General features: G+C 37.6%; 2 protein-coding genes across 3 annotated transcripts in view; one reads left to right on the top strand and one right to left on the bottom strand.

Moving 5' to 3' along the window:
• Positions 1–10,920, top strand: part of WWC2 (WW and C2 domain containing 2) — a 167,774-nt gene extending 156,854 nt beyond the window's left edge. For both annotated transcript variants that reach the window (XM_081959150.1, XM_081959151.1), the window contains exons 21-23: positions 1,421–1,663; positions 5,324–5,451; positions 10,360–10,920. In XM_081959150.1, coding sequence (XP_081815276.1) covers positions 1,421–1,663; positions 5,324–5,451; positions 10,360–10,426 — 438 coding nt within the window. In that variant the 3' untranslated portion in view covers positions 10,427–10,920. The remainder of the gene's footprint in view (positions 1–1,420; positions 1,664–5,323; positions 5,452–10,359) is intronic.
• A 4,256-nt stretch (positions 10,921–15,176) lies between these two features.
• LOC309395191 (claudin-22-like) lies at positions 15,177–18,942 on the bottom strand. Its single transcript, XM_081959152.1, has one exon. It carries the CDS (start codon positions 17,788–17,790, stop codon positions 17,122–17,124), a length of 669 nt encoding a protein of 222 aa, XP_081815278.1. The 5' UTR covers positions 17,791–18,942; the 3' UTR covers positions 15,177–17,121.
• Between the last annotated feature and the right edge of the window lie 3,026 nt (positions 18,943–21,968).

The raw sequence follows: 21,968 nt of genomic DNA, 5'->3' as shown, positions 1-21,968 counted from the left end.
CTGATATGTCCTCAAACAACGTTTTATTAATCTAGATTTATGCTTAATTTCAATTACATGGAACCCCTCCTGATTAGCTAAAAGGCAAAATAAGCTAATCACTTTGAGAATCATTTGGGAAGGAAAGATGGGATGCAAATTTAACAAAAAAATACAATCCTTGGCTTTCCTTAATTACAGTATGTAATAATGTATTTAGCACATATTTGTCCATAGACTTGCTTTCTAAAATAAATGCAGGAGTTTCATAACTTTATAACAGAATTCTTTACAGTACATGACAATACATGAATTTCAGAGCAGCTACGTATTGTATAGCCAGCATTAAGAGAGAAAGAAGCAACTCTGAAAAACCAAAAAATTCCTTCTTACTTAACACTATATTATGCATACACCAGAACCTTCCCTCAATCTTTAATAAATTGCTGTTAGACTTGCACTGCTAAATTGCACTGTTCCCACTAATATTTCCCCAAGCAAAAACCGTTCTAGGAGACTGGGTAGCAGACGTAGAATTAATAAGAAAAGTCCTTTGGCCATTGTTTCATTTACTCCAGCATTCCGTCATGGAATGGCCCACAGAAAGCTTACAAGCTTGGACTGAAGGGCTATAACTCCCCTTTCCTGATGTTGTCCAACCAAATGCAGTTAAGGCATGCTGCTTAAGGATTCAGGGGGTAATAAAAAAATTATGCCTATTCATGGTTGTTGATTGCATGATCCTCCGTGAACCTGTCTAGTCCGTTTTAAGAAATCATCCAACTTGACAATCTTCCATAACTGCTAGCAGTGAATTCCAGTATAGCTATTATAAAATATTTTCCCCCTGTTGGTCCTGAATCTTCTCTATAACATTATATCATTTTTGTTCTCTTCCATAAATGGGCATAGCAGTAGAGGCCTTACTTTGAGAGCAGGTAGAATCTCTCAGCTTTTGCCCTGCCATTTGCTGTAGTAATGTATTTTACTTGCATGCATTAGCAAGATGTTCACAATCTTTTTTTAAAAGTCAGCCTTCTTTAAAATCTCAGAGTTAGAAATATTACAAGCTCCTATTCCCCCTCCCCCGAGGAATACCCCTCATCATAGTTGTACCAAAAATGTTGTGTTTTGATATTGAAATAAAGTTTAAAGATGTTGCAGAATATGTTTTTACTGTGTTATCTCATTACGTTGCCTAAGGAATATTGTATGACAGGTTCTTATCTTATAGGGATTGAAAAATATTCCAGTTCTGGAATAAAAACAACTGCAGAATAACCACCCCTTAGAGTTTAGTCTGCTACAACTTCATTTGTACAAAAATAGTATCTTAGTGCCCATAGCAAATTTGTTATGTTTCACACGAGTATTAGGCTGTTCTCATGCAGTGCATGCATTATATTATATTCATATTTTCTGGAATTCCTGACAACTATAGCCTACTTGCCAGTCCAACTTGCGAAGAGCAATGCGAGAGCGCCTGGTGCGTACTTCTCTTGACTTGGAGCTGGATCTTCAGGCATCCCGGACCCGTCAGAGTCGCCTGAATGATGAACTACAGACACTTCGTGCTCTTAGACAGAAGTTAGAAGAGATGAAAGCAACAGGGCAGACGGACCTTCCTCCATGTATTTTGGAGGATGAAAGATTCCAAAAGCTTTTGAAGCAAGCTGAAAAAGAGGTATGGACATGAACTAACTAATAAAGAAGCAAATGTATGATGTTTTAGTGTCTGCATGTACAGTTTTGACCAAGTGTCCATATAAAATTGAAATGCTCAGAATGTATACTATCTCTATATTGTTGGTATTATTCTTTTCCTACTGCCAGGTACTGTTTGCATGAAGTTTCAGTGGTTTTAAATGTTCAGAGATCAGTGGCTTATTGTCTTAGAAGAGTGCAGGCATTTAAACAAATTGTTCAGAAAACTGGATACTGGTTTAATGTGGTAAAGTGTTTTCTCCCCCATTCCATGCAGCCTTTAGTGGGTTTTTTGGCTGAGAACTTTCCTGTTTTTTTCTAACACTTCAGAACTTATTATTATACTTCAAATTATTGAGTCCAATATTCATGATGGTAATATAATCTAATTTAGTAATTAAATGTGTTTGGATATCAATAATCACAGAATTGCCTTAGGAGGATTAATTTTAGATGTTACAGGGTCTCAGGAGCTTTGTATATTTAACCAAGAGGATAGCTACTTTGGGGTGGGGGTGTTTTATCCATTCTGCCTTTAAGAAACTGGTTCCTAGTTTTTTTAAAACATTTAAGAATATGGAAGAGCTGGTTGTAAAACCATTGCCTTCTAAATATAGAAATATCATGTTGCCTCAAATTTAGGAAAACCAAATAATTAAAGCTGGTTTTTTTTATTAAACAACTTTCTACTTCTATAAATGACTAAATATCTACAAAATTCACAAGATGTTTTAAATTCTTAAGAAATTTCATTTTAACCAAACTCACATCATCTTATTTATTTATCTAGTTTACATAGTTGCTCATATCACAAAACAATATACAGGGCTGTACAATGAAGCTAAAACAATATGTATCTTAAACAATAGTCAATATTGATTATTTAAAATGTTAAAAACTATAAAACCATTTGTCTAAAATGGTACAGGGTTTCCTGTCTAGGCAAGGGATTGGACTAGAAGACCTCCAAGGTCCCTTCCATCTCTGTTATTCTATTCTATTCTGAAAACAGAGCTAAAACTAAGAAATAATAGACAAAGGGATGTTAATAGTAATGGAGCTACCTCTCTAGTTCATCCATCTCCTTGGGGATGCCCAGGCCTGCTGGTATAACTTGAGGGACTTTCAGAAGCTCAGAAGCATAAGGCCAATCTCACCTCAGGGATGGAGATTCCACAATGTGGATACCACAGCAGAAACTATCCACTGCCAAGGGCCCACCAAATGATGTTCCCTAGACAGTGGGGTATCATACCCCATGATGGCCTGTTGCCTTATCCACACCTCATTTATTTTATGAGAAGAGGATCTCTGGTTTTAAAATGACTGGACCAGATTGGAAATGTACACACTTACAGTGCAACATCTGTTTTAATATTTTTATGGTCATGTACAGCTCTGAATAGTTAAAAAGCATTCACGTAGTGCCATCTTCAGTTGTAATATGTTTACAGAAGCAAGCCTACCATAGAAATACTGTACGTTATCCTAACCTGGAAAAATCTTGCTTAATAAGAGATTTGCCTTTCTGGCAGGAAAAGGAATATATACATTTTTGCTGATATAATTAAAGTGTGTTTGACATATAGGCAATCAAGAACACAGGTAATCTTCAATTTGCAACTTTAATTGGGGCCAGAATTTCCATTGCTATACAAGGCAGTTGTTAAATGAATTGTGCCTGATTTGATCACCTTTTTTGCCATGGTGCTTAAGGAAATCACAGCAGTTGTTATCGTATTTTTCAGAGCATAGGACGTACCTTTTCCCCCCCAAAAAAGAGGGTGAAATTTGGGTGCGTCTTATATACTGAATACAGAATTTTTTGGCCTACTGAAACCCTGCCCCCTTTGCAAAAATGGACATGCAGAGGGTTTGGGAGGCTTGCAAAGCACTCCTGGGGGCTGTGGAGGGCAAAAATGAGCAAAAAATGGGCCGTTTTTACTCGTTTTTGTTTCCCCCAACCCCCAGGAGCACTCTACAAGCCTCCCAAAGCTCTGCATGCCCTTTTTTATTTTTATTTTTGCAATGAATGAGGTGTGCAGAGGGTTTTTGGAGGCCTGCAGAGTGCAAAAAAATATGTTTTTTTAATTTACCTCTTCAAAATCATGATGCGTCTTATACTCCGGTGCATCTTATAGTCTGAAAAATATGGCAAGTGAATTTATTTTCCTCCATTTACTATGCTTGTTGGAAGTCAACTAAAAAGGTCACAAATGGTGAGCATACGATCCTGGAATAGTGGAACTATCATAAATACAATCTAGTTGCTAAAGCAACCAAATTTTGATCACATGACTGGGGATTCTGCAGTGGTCATAAGTGTGATAATTGGTTGTAAGTACTTTTTTCACAGCCATTGTAACTTTGAATGGTCACTAAACAAATAGATGTAAATTGAGGACTACCTGTGCACCTCTATATTCCATACTCACTATTTTTAAAAGTATCTTTCTTCTCCCTCATATCCTCATCTCTTGAAACCTAGATTGGGTTTTTGTTTGTTTGTTTGTTTGTTTAGCAAAAAATTTACCCTGTCCCATGCCAGACTGGCTTGTTTGGACAGAAACAAATAAAGAAAAACTAATTCACTGACAGGATTTCATCAATATGAGATTATTCTTAAACTGCACTGATGATGCCCACAAACATCTTAGGTCAAAGACCCAGTGAGATAAAATTGTTTTCCTGTGTTGTAAAAAAAAAGGGAAATGGAGCCTCATGATCTTAAGGCTGAAGCAAATTCCATAAAATGGGGGCTACTATAGAAAATTCCTGTTGTCTTACCCACAGCCTATTTGTGTTATGAAGAGTCTCTCTGTTTGTAAATGACCAGACCAGATTGAAAATGCACATGACGGCAGGGCAAGATCTGTGTTAAATATTTTCATGGTCATGTACTGCTTTGAAGAGTTCAAAAGCATTCTGAGAGTGCCCTCTTCAGTCGCAACATGTTTACAGAAGCAGCCTACTGCAGAAATACTGTACCCATTACAATGCCAAAGTCAGTAAAAACACTTTAAAGGCTTTTAATATACTAATATAAAAAGTTAAGGGAAGTATTAAAACAGTGGCGTACTCTATTAACACAAAAGGAGGGCATTTAACAAAACCAATCAACATCACAGGAAGCAGATAAATGAAATATAATTTAGACTGTGTATTATATACTTTTAATTGTCAGAAAAAAATTAAGCCCTTGGCTAAAAACTGATTATAACATTCCAGTTGTATTTGCTTCTTAGCTCATCCAAAGGATAATTAGATAGCTTATTGGGTATGCAAAGCCACTTTGCCATGCAAGGTTTTTTGTGACCTGCTGTCTTTTTTAGATGCTGTTAATCCATCTACGGTGCTAATAGGAAGGGTTGGCATGCTAATAGAGCTTCTATTTGGGACATCACTTTCTGGTGTACAAACATTTGCCCATGGATTACAGTGCCATTAAAGAAGCTGTCAAGAATTAGGTAGACCTTTTTCATTCATTCAACATCTTAATTAAATCAGACTAAAGTCATTTGAATTGCAGTACCAAGATGCCTCTCCTTTTATTTGTGCTGAGATAGTTTGCAAGGTGCTTACTTAAGTCCTCTATAATATTATGAGTTATTAAATGTGGCTTGTAAATTTTTTCCATTAGGCGGAACAGTCAAAGGACAAAAAGAAACAGGGATTAAATGCAGCAAAATTGATGAGGAAAGCTTCAAAAGACGTGTGCCGATTACGAGAGCAAAGCCAGAAAGTGCCATTACAGGTGCAGTCTTTCAGGTAAGGAGAATGTATCTCTATGAGCTTTGGGAAAATGTTCAGCAATTTCTACATTGAAATTTTCAGTTTCACGATGCAGCATATAGTTCTAGAATTAGATAGCTCTGTGGTAAATTTTACCGCAGTTTCAATTATTTACAAGATAAATTAATTCAAATGTTTGGAAGTAAATAATCAAAGATCCAAGATTTAGCTTTAGGGGCCCTAAACCAGCTCTTTGGATAAAAAACTAGGTTTTTTTCAATAACAAGTAAGATATTCTTGTTTCATGTCTATTGTCTATTAAAAATAAATTCACTATAATGCTACTGAAATACTTATAGGGCGGGCAAAGGATTATATCAGTTCTGACATATGAATGTGATAAATTGAATGTGTAGGGATTATATTCAGAGATAATAGCTTAAAGAAATATATCTACTAGGAATAGGATTAGAGAAAAACATTTGGTCAACCTTAGGATGTTTCGGTCCAATTAACAAGAAATTGTTTACACCAGAAATTATTTACACTTATTTTCAGCACCCTGACTATCAATAGTCAGTTTTCCCTAAATAATTCACCTGGCTAGAAACACACTGATAACCAGAATAAAGTTCTATCTATCTGTCTGTCTGATGAAATAGGGGCTATAGTTCAAATTAAAACCATGGCCATTTTGGTTATGGGAAAACTTCCCTGACCTCTTCCCTAAATGTTAGCCAATCTTCTTTGTGACCACTTGCTAAGGGAACTCTTACTGTACATGATTAAGAGAGCTTATCCCTAGTAAACGCTTTTACTTCCCTGAGCCAGCCACCAAGGCGGCTGGAAAGAAATGTTCTAACAATGGATCTTCCCTCTTGGAGCCAGCCTGTTGCTGAGGAGGCTGAAGTCAGACCAAGATAATTTGGCAGGAAAGTAGTATTTTCCATAAGAAAACAGAAAAAGACTGAAATGAACTTCTTATGTCAGACAGATGTCTTCAGAGGGTCAGTGACCTGCAGTTGGCCTACTGCAGCACTCTTCCTTTCCATATGACCATATGGCTCTGTATGTCCATGGCCATTTCTGCTTCGGCTGCGTCAGAGAACAGAAGAGATGGAGTGTTTTGTTTTGATTTTGTCTCAAGAAATACTGACCTTGTATAAGTCCTTCTATGATGTCACTAGTCCCATTAGTAAGCACCAGCTGGGAAATAGTCCACTGTCTGGTCATTTCCCCACTCAGAATTTGGTGTGGTTGTCCCCATGAAAATAAAAGATGGGATCAGGTCATTGCATCCTTCTGGATCACAGTGATTGGTTGCTGCCAGAATTACCAAGCTACTCCATGATCAGGTCAAAATTGCTCCCTCCATGGTGGATCTAGTCTACCCAAAATTCTTCTGCCCATTACAATCTTAAGGCTGCTAACTGCGGGACTTCCGGTTCCGGCGGCTACGGCGACAGGCAAGCCTTTGCCTGCTCCCGCTCTCCCGGTGGGCTTCCCCCGCTTCTGGGGGGGCACAGGACGCCCCGGAGAGGTGTCCTGCCGAGGGAACGGCTCGCGGAGGGTCCTGGCGTCGGCGGCGGCTGGCGGGGGCTCCTCCGCTTCGTTCTAGGCACCGGGGAGCAGTATCGGAGGGCGCCCGTGTGCGCGCGCCTCGCCCCATGCCGATCGGAGAACGCACTATTGAACGAAGCAGCGGCAATGTGGTGAGAGGCTGCCCTTCTCCATTCCCTCTATCTTAAATTTATGGACCCTCCAGCATCTTTTTAAGGAAAAAAAGTTAAACTTTCGGACTTTTGCCAGAGGTGCGGCTAGAGGGAGGGGGATTTCCCCCCCTCCCTTGGACAAGCGGCTTGAGAAAATTTTGCTTTCGCCCTCAGGGGAAGGAGGAGGGGGGAGAGCCAACTAATGATGCCTCACCCTTATAAAAGTGACTTTCATCGGACTTAGCTCCAGAATCTATGGGTGAACTGAGAACTTTTTGAACTTTTAAAAACTTTATTATGCCTCTGAGCCCAAAGCTGGCAGGGCAAGATGGCACACTTCCGTTGTCTTTATGAACTGTGAAACCTGACTCCACCTCTAAAATTCAGGCTTCCGGTCTTTGTCTCCGAGCCACCCAGAGGAATCTTTTGTGGATTGTTCTTCTTTGAACTCTTTGGGGAAAAAACTTTCATCTACTGCTAGACTGACTAAAGAAATCCCCATCTGTTTGGATCCTCTGCCTTCTGGATTCGCCTGCCTGCTCTACTTCTCCAGCTGCCCAGTCTCTATTTTGACAGACTTCATTGTTTTAAAAACCATGCCTCCAAAAAGACCACCTCCTGGAAAGCCTGGATTTGCTACTTCTGCCCCAACGTCTGCAACGTCTAGCCCAGCTACACAGTCAAAGATAACAGAACTGATGCAACCCAAGACTACAGAGATAGACTTTCAACAAATGCTTCAACAAATTCTACAGGGCCAGGAGGAAATTAAGAAACAGTTAAGGGAAATGAAAGATGAAATTAAACAGAACCAAGCCCAAATTTTTAAGAACTCACAGAGACTGGACCTTGTGGAGGGTGGGGTGGCGGAGGCGAGGGGGGGGGTAGAGGCTTTACAGAAGGGGAACAAAGAACTTGACATCCAACAAATGAAAATAGAGTTTGAGAGAATGTCCTTTTACCTTAGATTTCAAAATGTAATAGAAGCAGATGGGGAAAACATAAGGGACATTATGACTAATATTTTAGCTGAATACATACACAAAGATAAACAACAGATGGATTGGGAGATAGACCTAGCTTATAGAGTGAATTCAGCATATGCCAGAACACATAATGTACCCAGAGAGGTTCACATTAAATTTCTTAGGAAAACCACAAGAGATGAAATACTGGGTGTGCAAAGGGGGCAAACATTGACATACTGTGATAGGGAGATAACCATTCTAAAGCAGATTCCCAAAAAAATTAGGGAAAAAAGGAAAAATTATTCGCAATTGGCGAATAAATTATACCAGAAGGGGGTGTGGTTTAGATGGTTGATGCCTGAAGGTATGCTAATATTCTGGGAGGAGACAAGAATCAGAATTAATACACCCATAGAGGCACAGGCCTTTATGGAAAAAAACAAAGCCAACCTAGAAAAAACAGAAGATACTACAACGGTCATACAGGACACGGGAGGGGCCGGAGCTCTGCCAGCGGGGGGTGAAGGGGCAACACCAAGAAAACTCAGATCACAAAAATAAATAAGGAAATCACAACGTTATAAACAGACCGAAAGTAAATATGAATTTATAACTAGACTATATATTATAATTATATAAATTGATTGAAAATTATTTTTTCTAGAATTAAGATGCTGACTTTTTATGATTATGTATTAAGATTTGATATTTTGATGTAACCTAGGAGTTTGGAGGGAGGGGGCGTCTGCCACATTTGCAACTGCCAAAATTTGTAATTCCACCTACCCCTTTTCCACATAAATGTTTTTAAAAAAAACCAATAAAACTTTTTGAAAAAAAAAAAAAAAGGCTGCTAACTGCCTCTGTATAGTAATTAGAGAGGCTAGCCTCACCATTCATTTCTATATCTGCATTCCTCACTTTCCGTGTCTAAAAAGCCCATTCCCAAGTGGTCAGTTGATCATGCCTGCCAGCACTCTGAGTCTGCACACAGAAAAAAAGACCACTTCAGTGAACAGGAGCCTGGACCAGATCCCAGACAGCAAAATACCTGAGCCCTAGCGGAGCTCAGGTCAGTGACTCAAGCTGTCTGTGAAGTTTCCAAGAGTTGCCCTAATTAATTTACGAGCCCCGAGACAAGGTTAAAAAAAAAACCATTCATTTATTAAGACTAACATCTTGGCACGGACTTCTGTGTAGCTGAAACTAAATCACACTTAATGGTGTCTGACCTTTACCCCTGTTCCCCCTCCCCTCTGGCTGAGGTTATCAATCACATTCTCCAACAGGACGTTATGGCAGGGTTCTGGACATGCGCATTCACATCCCAGTACAGAAATATGAGACTTTTACTCTGGCCAAAAGTATGCATGGCATTTCCCCCCACTTCTCAAGTTGATAGTAGTCATGGAAACGCCTTAGGCGTTGACACTGCCTCTGTTCTAATTGCCCCAGCTCTCTCCAGGCATATCTCAGGTTTCCACTATGCACTACTTCTTGCAGCGACAGTGGCGCAAAGGTGACCAAGGGGCTTAGTGGCATTGCTGCACTGGGTCTACTCTGATCTCATGCATAAAGATAGACACTCTACTGGAACCTTGCCATCATTACCAGCTAGCACAAACAGAAACCTGGTGCCAGTTAAGGTTGATAATAACCTCCACCACTACTGTTACATTCCAAATGCTGCCATAGTGCTTAACAGAATCCAATGGGGTGAGTAATGAAATGCTGGATTGCATATCTTATTGCACCCTCCTCTATATTGACTTCTCTGGTTACTAAGTGCCTCCTGCCTCCATCTCTTCTGTTTCCTTGGAATGCAACACACTTGTAATCTTATCCTTTTCATCCGTCCAATCTACATAGCCGACTTAAATCTCCCAAAACAAATCCCAACTCTTGGTGTGTAATCAACATTTATGTTCTTATTCACCATGTTGCTTTTCAGGTAGAGAGAGAATCTATGGAAGCCCTTGATAGAAGAAGATCACATTGTGTCTTGCATAACTTTCTAAACTAGTTAGGTGGCCGGTCGCAAAATTAAATATTTTTACAGAAATATCATTTGAGCACTGCCCTACTTGAATCCAGTTAAATTGTATTTATAATCACTGTATATTAAAAGACTAAGGATTTGTTATATAGTGTCTTGATGCAAATTGTCATTTGCTTCTTTATTCTTTTATCTTCTAGTATTGGAGTCTATTATATATTGTTCTATATTTAAAAACGTTTTTGTTTTCCTTACATTTATTTTTAAGGGAGAAGATGGCATACTTCACAAGAGCTAGAATAAGCATACCAGCTCTACCAGCTGATGATGTCTAACAATATTTTCCATCAAAGGTTTTGTTCATTTTTTAAGTGAATGCTTTTATATTATTGTTCTACAATCTTTTAAAGACATATTTTTGAATTCAATTGTAGATATTGTTTATAAAATACATACACTGTGCTCTAATGTAACATTTCAGATGTGCAAACTGTTCCCTCTGTCTTTTCTCTATATAAAGCAAAATATACATTGATACGCCAATGAGGTTAACTTTGTACAGTTTATATATGTAAAAACGAAGGAAATCCTACTATGTATGAACTGCACTGTTGCTCTATATTAAGCAATGTGTCCCATATGTTTCATTTACCTGCTTATTTTTTTTCACAAGTTCAGACTGTGAAAATGGCTGTTAAGCCATCTAATAAGTTTTGGGGAAAAAAGAGTGGTAGTCGTAGTAGTAGTAGTAGTAGTAGTAGTAGTAGTAGTAGTAGTTGTTGTTTACATAGCTTTCAGGAAATGTGACTCCTGTTCCATGCCAGCAGGTCTGTCTAGGGCAGTGATGGCGAACCTTTTTTGGCTCGCGTGCCACAAGTGGGGGGAGCGCAGTGGGGTCGAGTGCGGGTGTGCCGCACCCATAATGCAATGCGCGACCCCCCAGTGCACATGCGCGCACAACGCACGACCCCCCCATTTTTACATTTTTCTTGCCCTCCCCAGGCTCCAGGGGCTTTATAGGAGCCTGGGGAGGGCGAAAAGAGCATCCCCCGACCTCCCGGAGGCCCTCTGGAGGCTTCAGGGACTGTCCAGAGGCTTCGCTGAAGCCTTCGGAGCGCTTAAAACCACCCTCCAAGCCAACCGGAAGTGACTTCTGGGTTGCTTGGAGGGTCGTTTTAAGCGCTCCGAAGGCATCAGGGAAGCCTTGGACAGTCCCTGAAGCCTTCGGAACGCTTAAAACGACCCTCCGAGCAACCCGGAAATCACTTCCGTTTTGCTCGGAGGGTGGTTTTAAGCGTTCTGAAGGCTTCAGGGACAGTCCCTGAAGCCTCCGGGGGGGGCGAGGGAGGCTCTTTTCGCCCTCCCCAGGGTCCTATAAAGCCTCTGGAGCCTGGGGAAGGCGAAAAATAGCTTTTAAAAAGGTGAACTTAGCTGGCCAGCGTGCGCATGCGCGCTGGCCAGCTGACAGGGCAGCGCCTCGCGTGCCCTGACAAATGGCTCCGCGTGCCACTTGTGGCACGCCTGCCACAGGTTCGCCATCACGGGTCTAGGGCATACAGGTTCTGTTTAGATTTCTGCTGTCTACATGGGAACTTTCAACTCTGACAAAAAATCTTTTTCCCTTTCTACCTTTTTTTTTTTTTTTAATGAAGGAGAGGCCTAGAATACTAAGCTGGAAGAGTATCCTTTTTGAATGTACTGAATTTGGGGCTGTATTTCAAATCTCACTGTATCTTAGAGCTTGGACAGAACACGAGGGAAGTATGTATACCCCACCATGTTTTAAAATTGATAATACTCAAATGGCAGCTGTTTTAGGAAAATGGACTCAAATTCCATTTTAAATCTTGAGTATTCAAAGAATGAAAATTAAAACTAATGTGTAAATATATCTAGTAAAACTTTATTAATATAATTACATCCATGGAGCCCAAACAGACCCATTTTCACAAGAATAGTTCTTAACAAATTTATTTCTCTAAGGCAGTGTTTCTCAACCTTGATAACATTAAGATGTGTGGAGTTCAACTCCCACTGGGGAAATCTTGGAAATGAATCCCACACATCTTAAAATTGCCAAAGTTGCGAAACACTGATCTAAGCACCCATTGTATACTATTGAGATTTCTTCTAAGAAACCTTAATAATGAGCACTTAAAATAATATTAGTTGGGTTAACATTAAATAAAATTGGTTCCTAAGTTAATTATAGCACAATAAGGATGAAACATGATCAATAACCTTAGTTAAACCAGGAACAGGTTTAAAACAAGGTAATTTTTTTAAAAAGTTGGTTATTGTCCAAAATCTGGCTACAAGTTTACAATAGGTACTAGGCAAAGTATTTGAAAAGTGTCTATGACAATCTGCCGCTGCCAACTGGAGGCCAACTTGCCATGGCCAACTTACTGCAGCCAACTAATTGTGGGACATCATATCAATATCACAATATCAAAGAAATTGTGGAATAGAATCATTAAAGAAAGGATGAAAAAGGACTGATAGAATGAAGTGTGAATGGCAAAAATTAAAATATTTTTTAATTTACTTTAAATAATTAAATTGAATTGTTAAATTGCCCTACAGGGAGTTGTCTTGTGGTGAGTTGGCTGTGGAGAATTGCCCCGCTGTGAGTTGGCCATGGTAAATTAGCTATGGCGAGTTGGCCATGGTGAGTTGGCTGTGGCGAGATGTTCCATTCTGATTTGAAAAGGTGCTTCAGAAAGCACATGTGGGCACATCTGAAATCCCACCCCACCCCTCTTTCTCAAATTGCTGAGGAAGCTACTGCACATCTTCCAGGAGCTCAAATTGGAAGTGGCTGCTTTATCAATCATCCTTCTATGTAGAGGTACTTTTCTAGCTGACCTTCAGTTGTCGTGCATGTATGCACATGTGCAGAGTCTATGAACATGTTTAAAGTCTAGAAAATCTGTGCCAAAACTTTGGAAGGATCTCTTCAAGGACTTTTGCTTCATTCAGTCCATCAAGGGGTTTTGCATAGCCATAATACAGGCACAGATTTTCTTGGCATCCTCACTTCCCTTGGTAATTCTCATCTGATAACCAGGTACTGATTAGTTATGATGTCATAATAATGAAACACATGGTGATTAACACTTTGTTGCCACAGTGATGTCACATTTTTTGAAGATCAGACCAAAGCAAGGCATCTAATTGCTTAAGAAGGGATTGAAGAGCTAGTAGTGATACGTGTCTTTACTAAGTTAAATCTGCATGCCATACTCCCCACTGACTAAAGTAGAACTTCTCAGTTTATAAGATCAGGCTATTTAAACAATGTAACTATTGCTTCCAAGCTATGAAACATAAGATAATGACAGCATAAAAGTTATTTAGGCAGTTTTAAAGTCATTTGGTGAAAAGTGACACATAGTTCTGTATGTGATACATATTCACATACACACACAAAAAGATACCGAGGAAACAAAAAGACTTCTACTAATTGTGTACTTGTTCATTTTGCAACATAATTGTATAATGAACTGCTGTATTTTATTTTTCAAGGATATAATAGCATTGTTGAAAAAAATAGGAGAACATTTACAGTATGTTCATTGCCATCCTTAGAATTACAGAAGGAAATAAATTAGTATGTCTTAATTTATTTTTATAAATCTCCCAAAGATTCCTATTATTATGAACAACTGTGTAATTATTAAAATCTTTTCAATATTACTTCTACTTGAAAGTAGGAAACTGCTTAATATTTCCTGTATGCCCCTCTTTTTTTAACCCTCTTTTAGAAGTGAACTAAACATGTAGATGCTATTTACTCCGTCAAGGTCAAGGTCTAAAAGCTGAAGTCACAAAGTTATTTAATATAGAAATGAAGGCTGATAATTTCAGCTTCTCAGTTTGACAATACAGTATAATAATGTTTTAGAATGATGTATAGAGTTGTATCTTGTGATTTATTTATTTTCAGTCTTATTTATGTACAGTACAGCTTAATATAGTTCAGTTCTGCACTTTTAAATTTGCGGGTGAAAGAAAGCTATTGTGCAAATTGTTTTAGGGACACATACAAATGTACCTCCCTCTTCTGAAGGTATGCCACAATATTTAGAGAGAAACAAAAAGAAGAATATATTGGCAAGACAAATTTTGTTGGCTGTTTATAAAAAAGATCTTCCATCCATGCCGCCTTTGGCATGGTAAAATTTCAGCAACCTCAACTAAGAAAACAGTTTGACGTCCTGGAAGTCTTACACAAAGTCTGTTTAGCATTTGAAACAATTTTTAAAACCGTGATCATGGACAAATACCAGTCAAGTCTCATACTACACTAATATCATTTTTATCATAAAAGTTACCTATCAGAGAATAGAACAAATGTAATCATATCTTGATTATCTTTACTTCAGTACAATCCTGCACATCATATTACAAGTATTATACAATGTTGTTTAACCAAATGAACAAAGTGTTAGCGAATCTTTTATTGGATGAAACTAAACTTCAATTTTTATACAATTATGTTATATTTAAGTATTAAATGCTCAGAACTGAACTCAATATTTAATCAGGTTGTATCACAAATGTCTTCTATCCTAATATTGTCTGTATATGTACACATCACCTAGATTAACCTTTGTTCACTTTTTAATTGTTTCAATGATTTGGAAAAATATAGTTTTTTAACAGTAACTTTTGCATGCTTCTGTTCTTTACCAATACCAGTTAAATCAAGTTTACGTGATTTGTGCAAATGTTCATATAAAATATCACCAATAAGACCATGTCATAATGGTGATCAGCATTATGGATGGATGGTTTCTTGAGTAACAATGATTATGTAAGCTGTACTTATATAAGTGAGGTCTTACACAAACCATAATCCATGACAGTGTATGATTTTTTTCCCTAATAACATTTTACACACTAAGATAATATAAAACTGACTGGATCTGAAACTCAGAAATGCAGCAAAATCCATGCCCTGTTTTCATTTTATATTACTAAATGCAGTTTTTCATGGAAACTAAGGTCCATCTCTATTTTCAGAATGGGAACTAGACTGTAATACAGAGAAGTCATTTTTAAAAATGCATTTCATATATGATAGATAAGGTAATAATATCTTAAATCCATTTATATAATACATTGAAATGTGGCTATTTAACTAATAATACAAATCAAACTACATAAACGTAGATTATGCTAAAAAGAAATAGATGTAATTTTCATTCAAAATTTAATTTTAATATACTTGGCAGATTTTTTTTCTTTTTGTTTCAAATGATTTAGCAATTGTCAAAAAGACAAACTCTTCTATGCATTTCTTCCGGGGCCTAAGAAAAAGAATTATGATCAATTCTGTGCAGAGAAGTAGAAATCCACTGGTAACCAATGAACAGTGTGTTCTCACATTCCCATCTGACAGCTATCTTTTGAGTAGCCTCCTATCAAATTTCAATGGTGGGCATACTTCAGAGCAACAGAGCACATCAATGCATGTGTAACTAACACTTTTTGTAGCTTTTACTCTTGATGTTCTGTCATCAGACCAACTGTCCATTTGGGAAGCGGGTTAAAATTCTGTAAACCTTTACTTCCTTAGGCAAAGCTATAAGAAAAAAAAAATGCATTTTATATTATATGCTTTCTTTCTTTTTCACACTACCTATGTAGCTTTCCAGAGCATCTTCCTTCATTTCATAAAAAATAAGGCTGTGCCTTGTAAGCTGCTTAATAGGTTTAATAATATTTTCTTATAAAATGCCATTAACTTTTCCTGTTAAGCAATATAATCAGAAGTATGCAAGTTTTAGCATTTGTGAATATACTGATAGAGTTTGAGTTGAGGATCACTGAAGAAATGTTGTGTTATTACTATTTGTAAATAGGTTCTGTAAATGTTCTTACATTTAGATTATTTGTTCTTTCCAATGATATTTTAATACAGAAAAATGACAAATTGTGATTTCAAAAGTATTAGACTCATAAGATCCATTCTACACTGAAAATACAGTTCAAATATTAATATTTTACTTCTATTTAGGAACAATAGTCAGTCCTTACTTGGATAGATTTAACTACATAATTGAATTCATATTCATTCAGAAGCAAATCCACAGAGTTCAATAATGTTTTCCTCCAGATAAGTACAAATATAATTAACCTAACACTCTTAAGTTTGCAAATTCAATTATGCAACTTGGAGCTGCTTAATAAAAGACATTACACATTATAAATGGATGGCACAGAAGCAATCCAGTTTTTAAAAGATGTAAACAAAAAAAGAATGCTGTCATCACACAGTAAAATTAATACAGTCTTCCTCAGACTTTAGAAAGTATATTGGGATCATATATACTTAACACTCAAATATTAACATATAACACAACAGAACCGATTCTTTACAATACCAGTATTTTACATCTACTTAAAATATTTTGTTAGCTACTCCCTTATATCTTAAAAATAGGTAGAGGCAACAGCATACAAATAAGGGGGGGAAACCTTGGTGTTTTCCATGCTTTAAGATGAATCCTCGTCTGTAGGTACAACTGGAATCTATTAACCAGTATTGCTAATTAAACGTTTATTTAAAGATTTTGCTGCATATTTGAATTTGTAGCAGAAAGTTTAAATGAAAATAGTCTTTGAATTTTAAGACAGTAGGGAAACAAAAACAATCATTTTCTGAAAATCAAGTACCAAACTTAGCAGGGTATGATTGTGTAATATGAGGATTCATATTTTTATGACTTATTTGAGCTTTGTATATTTTTGTTTTACAGTACATTTTAAGTTGAAGTAGAGAAAAATACATGATGATGTGTTCTATAGTCATTTTAATCTACTCTTCTTATGAAGCCAGCATTTTCAGCCTTGTAATAAGAAGGATAACAGTACTCTTGAAATAAAAAGTTCAGGAAAAATAATAGAAACGCAAGTGTAATTAATCGAGTAAGGAACAAAGCGTCCTTTAATCTTAACTGGAATAAGGTTCTGCACACTGTGTTTCAGTGCATGAAAGGAAAAATAGGCTGTCCTGTGTCTCTCAGACTCTTAGACTTTGGGGTCTGTTGTTGCTTTCCAAGTGTTGACAAGCATCTAGCACACCTGCCACTGTATAATGGACTGAGGACGATTGAGTATCAACAGAACAGACGCTGCAATTTAACAATGAGCCTCCAAAAATGAGACAGAATCCAGCAAACCAGCCTATAAAAAGTGCTTCCCCAAAGTCCCACCTCGGAACGATGTCTGGAATAGTTTCATCCCAAAATTCCTGCACAGTGGTATGAGCAACCCAAGACACTGGGACTAAGGCTGCAGCTCCTGATATCCAGCAGAATATTCCGCCCAGCAACAATAACCGCTTCTTTAGATCCTGTTGTTGTTCTCCAATCTTTAAACAATCCAATCCAAAACTTGAGAGTAAGAGACCAGAAAGTCCTAATCCATTGGATATGAACATAAGAATCCTAGAAATTTGGAGCTCAGGGGGTAAAGCTAAAAAAGAATCAAATTCTTTGCACTGCATTCCCCCTTCTTCGTGGACCACACAAGCTTGCCAGAGTCCCATTGTCCAGATCTCCAATTCATTCAATTCTAAATTGAGATTTTTCCACTGAGGTAAATAAGTTGTGAGGCAGGATAAGACCCATCCTAACAGGCAAAATAAAATCCCTGCTAACTGCATTATGGTTCGGTTCACTAAAGCCATTGTAAAGGATGCGATCGACTGGCTGGAAAATCTTTTGACCAGTGTTTTTGGAACTTTGACTTTATATAGTGGCTGCAGCTCCGATGGTGGTTGCTCTTTGCTCTCCTGAATATAAACTTTAACTATTAACCCTTTAAGAACTCTGAAACATGTTTTTGTTCTTCCTGAATATAAGGTTTCTTGCAAAGGACGAAGGACTCTGCTTAACCATGAGTTGGGTTTTGTGATAAGGATTTGATCTGTTACCTTTCAATTTGCTTGGTAAAATTATATCCCCAATGCCTGATGATTGCAAGTCTGAGGATGAACAAAGAAAGCTCTATGACCCCTCACCTAAAAAAAAACAACAGAAATCTTTGTGCTTCAATACGGATTAATTAGATTTTAAGTGGTGATAAAAAAAAACAGGTCTGTCTACAACAGGACTTCATTGTAATAGCTAAATTTGAGATTTCAGGGCTTCAAATCAAGGCCTTGTAGAGAAAGGCACCCTGTTTTTCTATCTTCTGTACTACTATACTTCCTTAGTTAAATGTATACATTAAGACTTATCTTTCATTCTCATCATTTTTCTGCAAAAAAAGGCTTTGAGATATATTGATTTTCTGTCCTGTCTGAAGTTACTTTTAAAATGGGCTTTCTTTACATCTGAGTTTTTCAAGAACAAAGGGTTTGGTGTAGTGGCTAAGATGTCAACCTAGAAAGCAGCAGACTATGACTTTCAGTCCCACCTTGGGCATGAAAAACCAGGGGGCTAACTTGGAGCCCATCACACACTCTCAGTCCATCTCACATCACAGATTATTGTTGTGGAGAAAATAGGAAGGAGTATTGGTGTGTTTGCTGCTTTGAGTTGTATGTGAAATAATATGCACGATAAAAATCTTTATTCAAAAACAGAAGTTTGAGCTAACAACTGATGTCTAGTAGTACTCAAGAATCTACCCTTGACAAGAATTATTAACAGGCTTTTAATATAAATCTTCGAGATTGAGACAGAGGCATTTGTGACTGTTTGGTAACCCATTTCCTCAACAGGTATAACTAAGGTCTCATTTATATTACTTTCACAAAAAACACCTTAAACCTTTTCTACTAGCAGTATAAATAATGAGCTATGCAAATTAGGGCATGCATGTACAACTGATTTTCTTATTTAAAAAACACCCTTTAAGTTTAAGATAAGAGAGAAATAATTTCACAATTTCCACTTCTTCTTCATAATACTGGCAGCGATAACAGATTTTGTCTTGTTTTGTGCCCAGTCTCTCTTGCAGGGTTGTGGTAGATCTCATAGAAATAGTACTGGTTTCTTTTTTATAGAGTTCATGGTATTGCCCTGCTACTGAGCGTAGGATTACAACTAGGTTTCAGTATAATATTTGCATGGTGAAGTTTTAGAATTGCATTGTCTTTAAGGAAATGAAACATTTGTAAGATAGAGATCCTGTTCGATCAAAAACAAACACATTCTCATCACTTTCAGGATAGAGTACTGCAATCTACTTTATCTGGTTCTGCCTTTGAAGACTATTTGGAAACTGCAATTGGAGCAAAACATTGTGGCCTGCGTTTCTAGTGAGTAAGAGCTACAACAGCTTTAAAACACCAGTAGGCTTTAGAGTACAACTCATAATGCTGGCTCTAGCTATAAGGCTCTTAACAGCTTGGCCATCAAACACTGTCTCCTGCAAATAGACATCTTATGCTCTCATCTTGTATAGGGATGTTAGACTCAATGCTTCTGCACTGCCGTGCTGGAAGTGCCTCTTTTCGAGATTTGGTTTGTGCCCATGCTGATGTCCTTTGGAAACGATGTAAAGACAATGTAATTCAAGAATCATTTGTTATGGTCACCGATCAGCCCCTGCAGAGATATAGATTATTCTTAACTGGTGCAATTGTTTTAACAGTTTTATTTTGTTTCTGTTTTTTATAACCTAATATGTGAACCATTGGGAACCACACAGAACTACAGAAATATTGTAAGTAAGTAAATGAATAAATCTATCTAAAAGGAGACAAATGCAAACAAAAAACCTTCACCAGTAATGCTGTATGCTGTGTTGTGAACTTCTGAAATTCTGCACAAAATCCTGTAGTTTGTAGTAAGAAACTAAAGTCTCAGAAAAATGGGATAAACATATGAAATGCTTAAAGGCTAAAATTATACCTCTAACAATATTAGAAATGTTGATTGTGCTTGCATTAATTTTGGTACACATTTATTTGTTTTTCTCCTTGTATCTAGACAAGCATTAGAAGTTGTTATGCTAAAAAAGATTCCATTATATAGAATATGACACAATTCTCTTTAAAGTGACTGCTAGCATAAGAATAATTAGCATTGTGATTGATCTCTTGGAAATGCTGAGAACATAATACACTCCTATAATGAGAGTTGACTGCACATTGCCGTGGTTAGTGTGGAAGTCACATGAAGTCTTCTTCAAGTTGAGCTCAACTTCTTACAAATTCACAGGTATGTGAAATCTTTGTTGCAGCTTGTTTTCTTCTTTGCTTCCGTTCCTCACTTCTCTCCAATTTGTTGTTATTTTCTTTAGAATATTTATAATGTACCAGAAGTCTCACTTTTAGATTCTCCATTCTAAATTACATGTTTTGCAACCATTTGGTATGTCTACCGCAGCAGCAACATGGAGTGGAGTAAAAAAAAAAAAGATAAGGTGATAGCCAAAAGTCCACAATAATAATAATAATAATTTATTAGATTTCTAGACCACACCCTCTCCCCGGAGGGATTCGGGGCGGTGTACAGGAATAAATTTAAAAAAACATATAAACAATCGTATAGATAGCTAAAAATCAGATTAAACAACCCCTGTACGAATTTATAAAAGTTAAAAACAGACCATAAAACCAATCATAAAATTTAGAAATAAAACTGAGGTGGGATAGGTGGAATTAGGCCAAGCCGGCTAGCTGGAACAGGTGGGTTTTAAGTTTCTGACGGAAGGAGCGGAGATCCGTAGTCATTCTAATGTCGGGGGGAAGGTCATTCCAGAGGGTCGGGCCCATCACAGAGAAGGCCCTTCCCCTAGGCGTCGCCCAAGTCCCATTCTTCTTTTATGTCTTGCTGCACTTTACCCAAGTCCCGAGAATTGCATGCCTAGGCATCTGTTCCTCCCATCATCCTCTCATTGCCTGCAGCTGCATAAAAATCCTGACATGTATTGAAGCTGATACCTAGTCTTAAATTTGTAATCAAAGCTGGAGCCCAGAAAATAGCTTGTAGCTGCTGTGTGCTTCCAAATAACCATGAGGTCCTTCCTTGAAAATAAAACTGCTTTGTCTCTGTTTCCTTATCTTTCTCCTTGCTCTAAATGTAAAGCTTCTATTCCACATGGTTTATTATCACTGCCAACACTTGTGTCCTCGTGGAGCTCTTCCAAAACTTCCATGTTATTTCTTTAATATTTCCACAGTTTTTCTTTTGAAAATTTTAATTTGCCTGCTTTTCCCCCCCTGACATTGTCAGTATTATCCAATTCACAAGTTCATATTCTAGGATTAAAGAATCTTCAACCCTGCTTTGTTCTCTAAGATATCGGTGATGAAATCAGTTATACAATTATTACTCTGAGTAATCACAAGTTAATTTTCTCTAGCTAAAGTAGTTATATCGTTTTTCAGAAATGCAGTGTACAATGGACAATATGCCCATCACACGTCCGGGAAAGGGCCTGGTATTCCCATATTTATCATGACACGTGAATACATGTGAATTGCACACCTGTAAACATATGCTCATCTTTAGCAATATTGAATGCTAGTAAGCATGTTAAATAATTCTGGTGATATGGCTGCTACTTCTGCTGGTGTGGCCACTGCTATTATATGAAAAATTATTGGTGAAATATTGCACAGATATTCAAAATAACTGTTCTACGTATATATTTTATGCGGGTTAGTTATACTCAGTGGTGTGCTGCTAATTGTTCAAAAATCAGCTCTGCTAGCGCCATTGCTGCTGCCACACAGCATCGCTAGATGAGGAAGAGCTGACTGACACTCTAGATGTCAAGGCTCAGCTCTGCTCTCAGCAGGTTAACAAAATTGCAGAAAATCAACTATCAGCTCTCATGACCTGATGTAAGTTGGTCCAGCACACTACTAGTTATATCCATCACATATTAAGCAAATCTATTGTGGATACC

Source organism: Natrix helvetica (genome assembly GCF_964273705.1).
Source record: "Natrix helvetica genome assembly, chromosome: 7".
Lineage (NCBI taxonomy): Eukaryota > Metazoa > Chordata > Lepidosauria > Squamata > Natricidae > Natrix > Natrix helvetica.
This window is presented reverse-complemented; position numbering and strand designations above follow the sequence as displayed.

Excerpts from the sequence above, each read along its gene's own strand:
- LOC309395191 (XM_081959152.1), bottom strand. The coding sequence starts at position 17,790 with ATGGCTTTAGTGAACCGAACCATAATGCAGTTAGCAGGGATTTTATTT.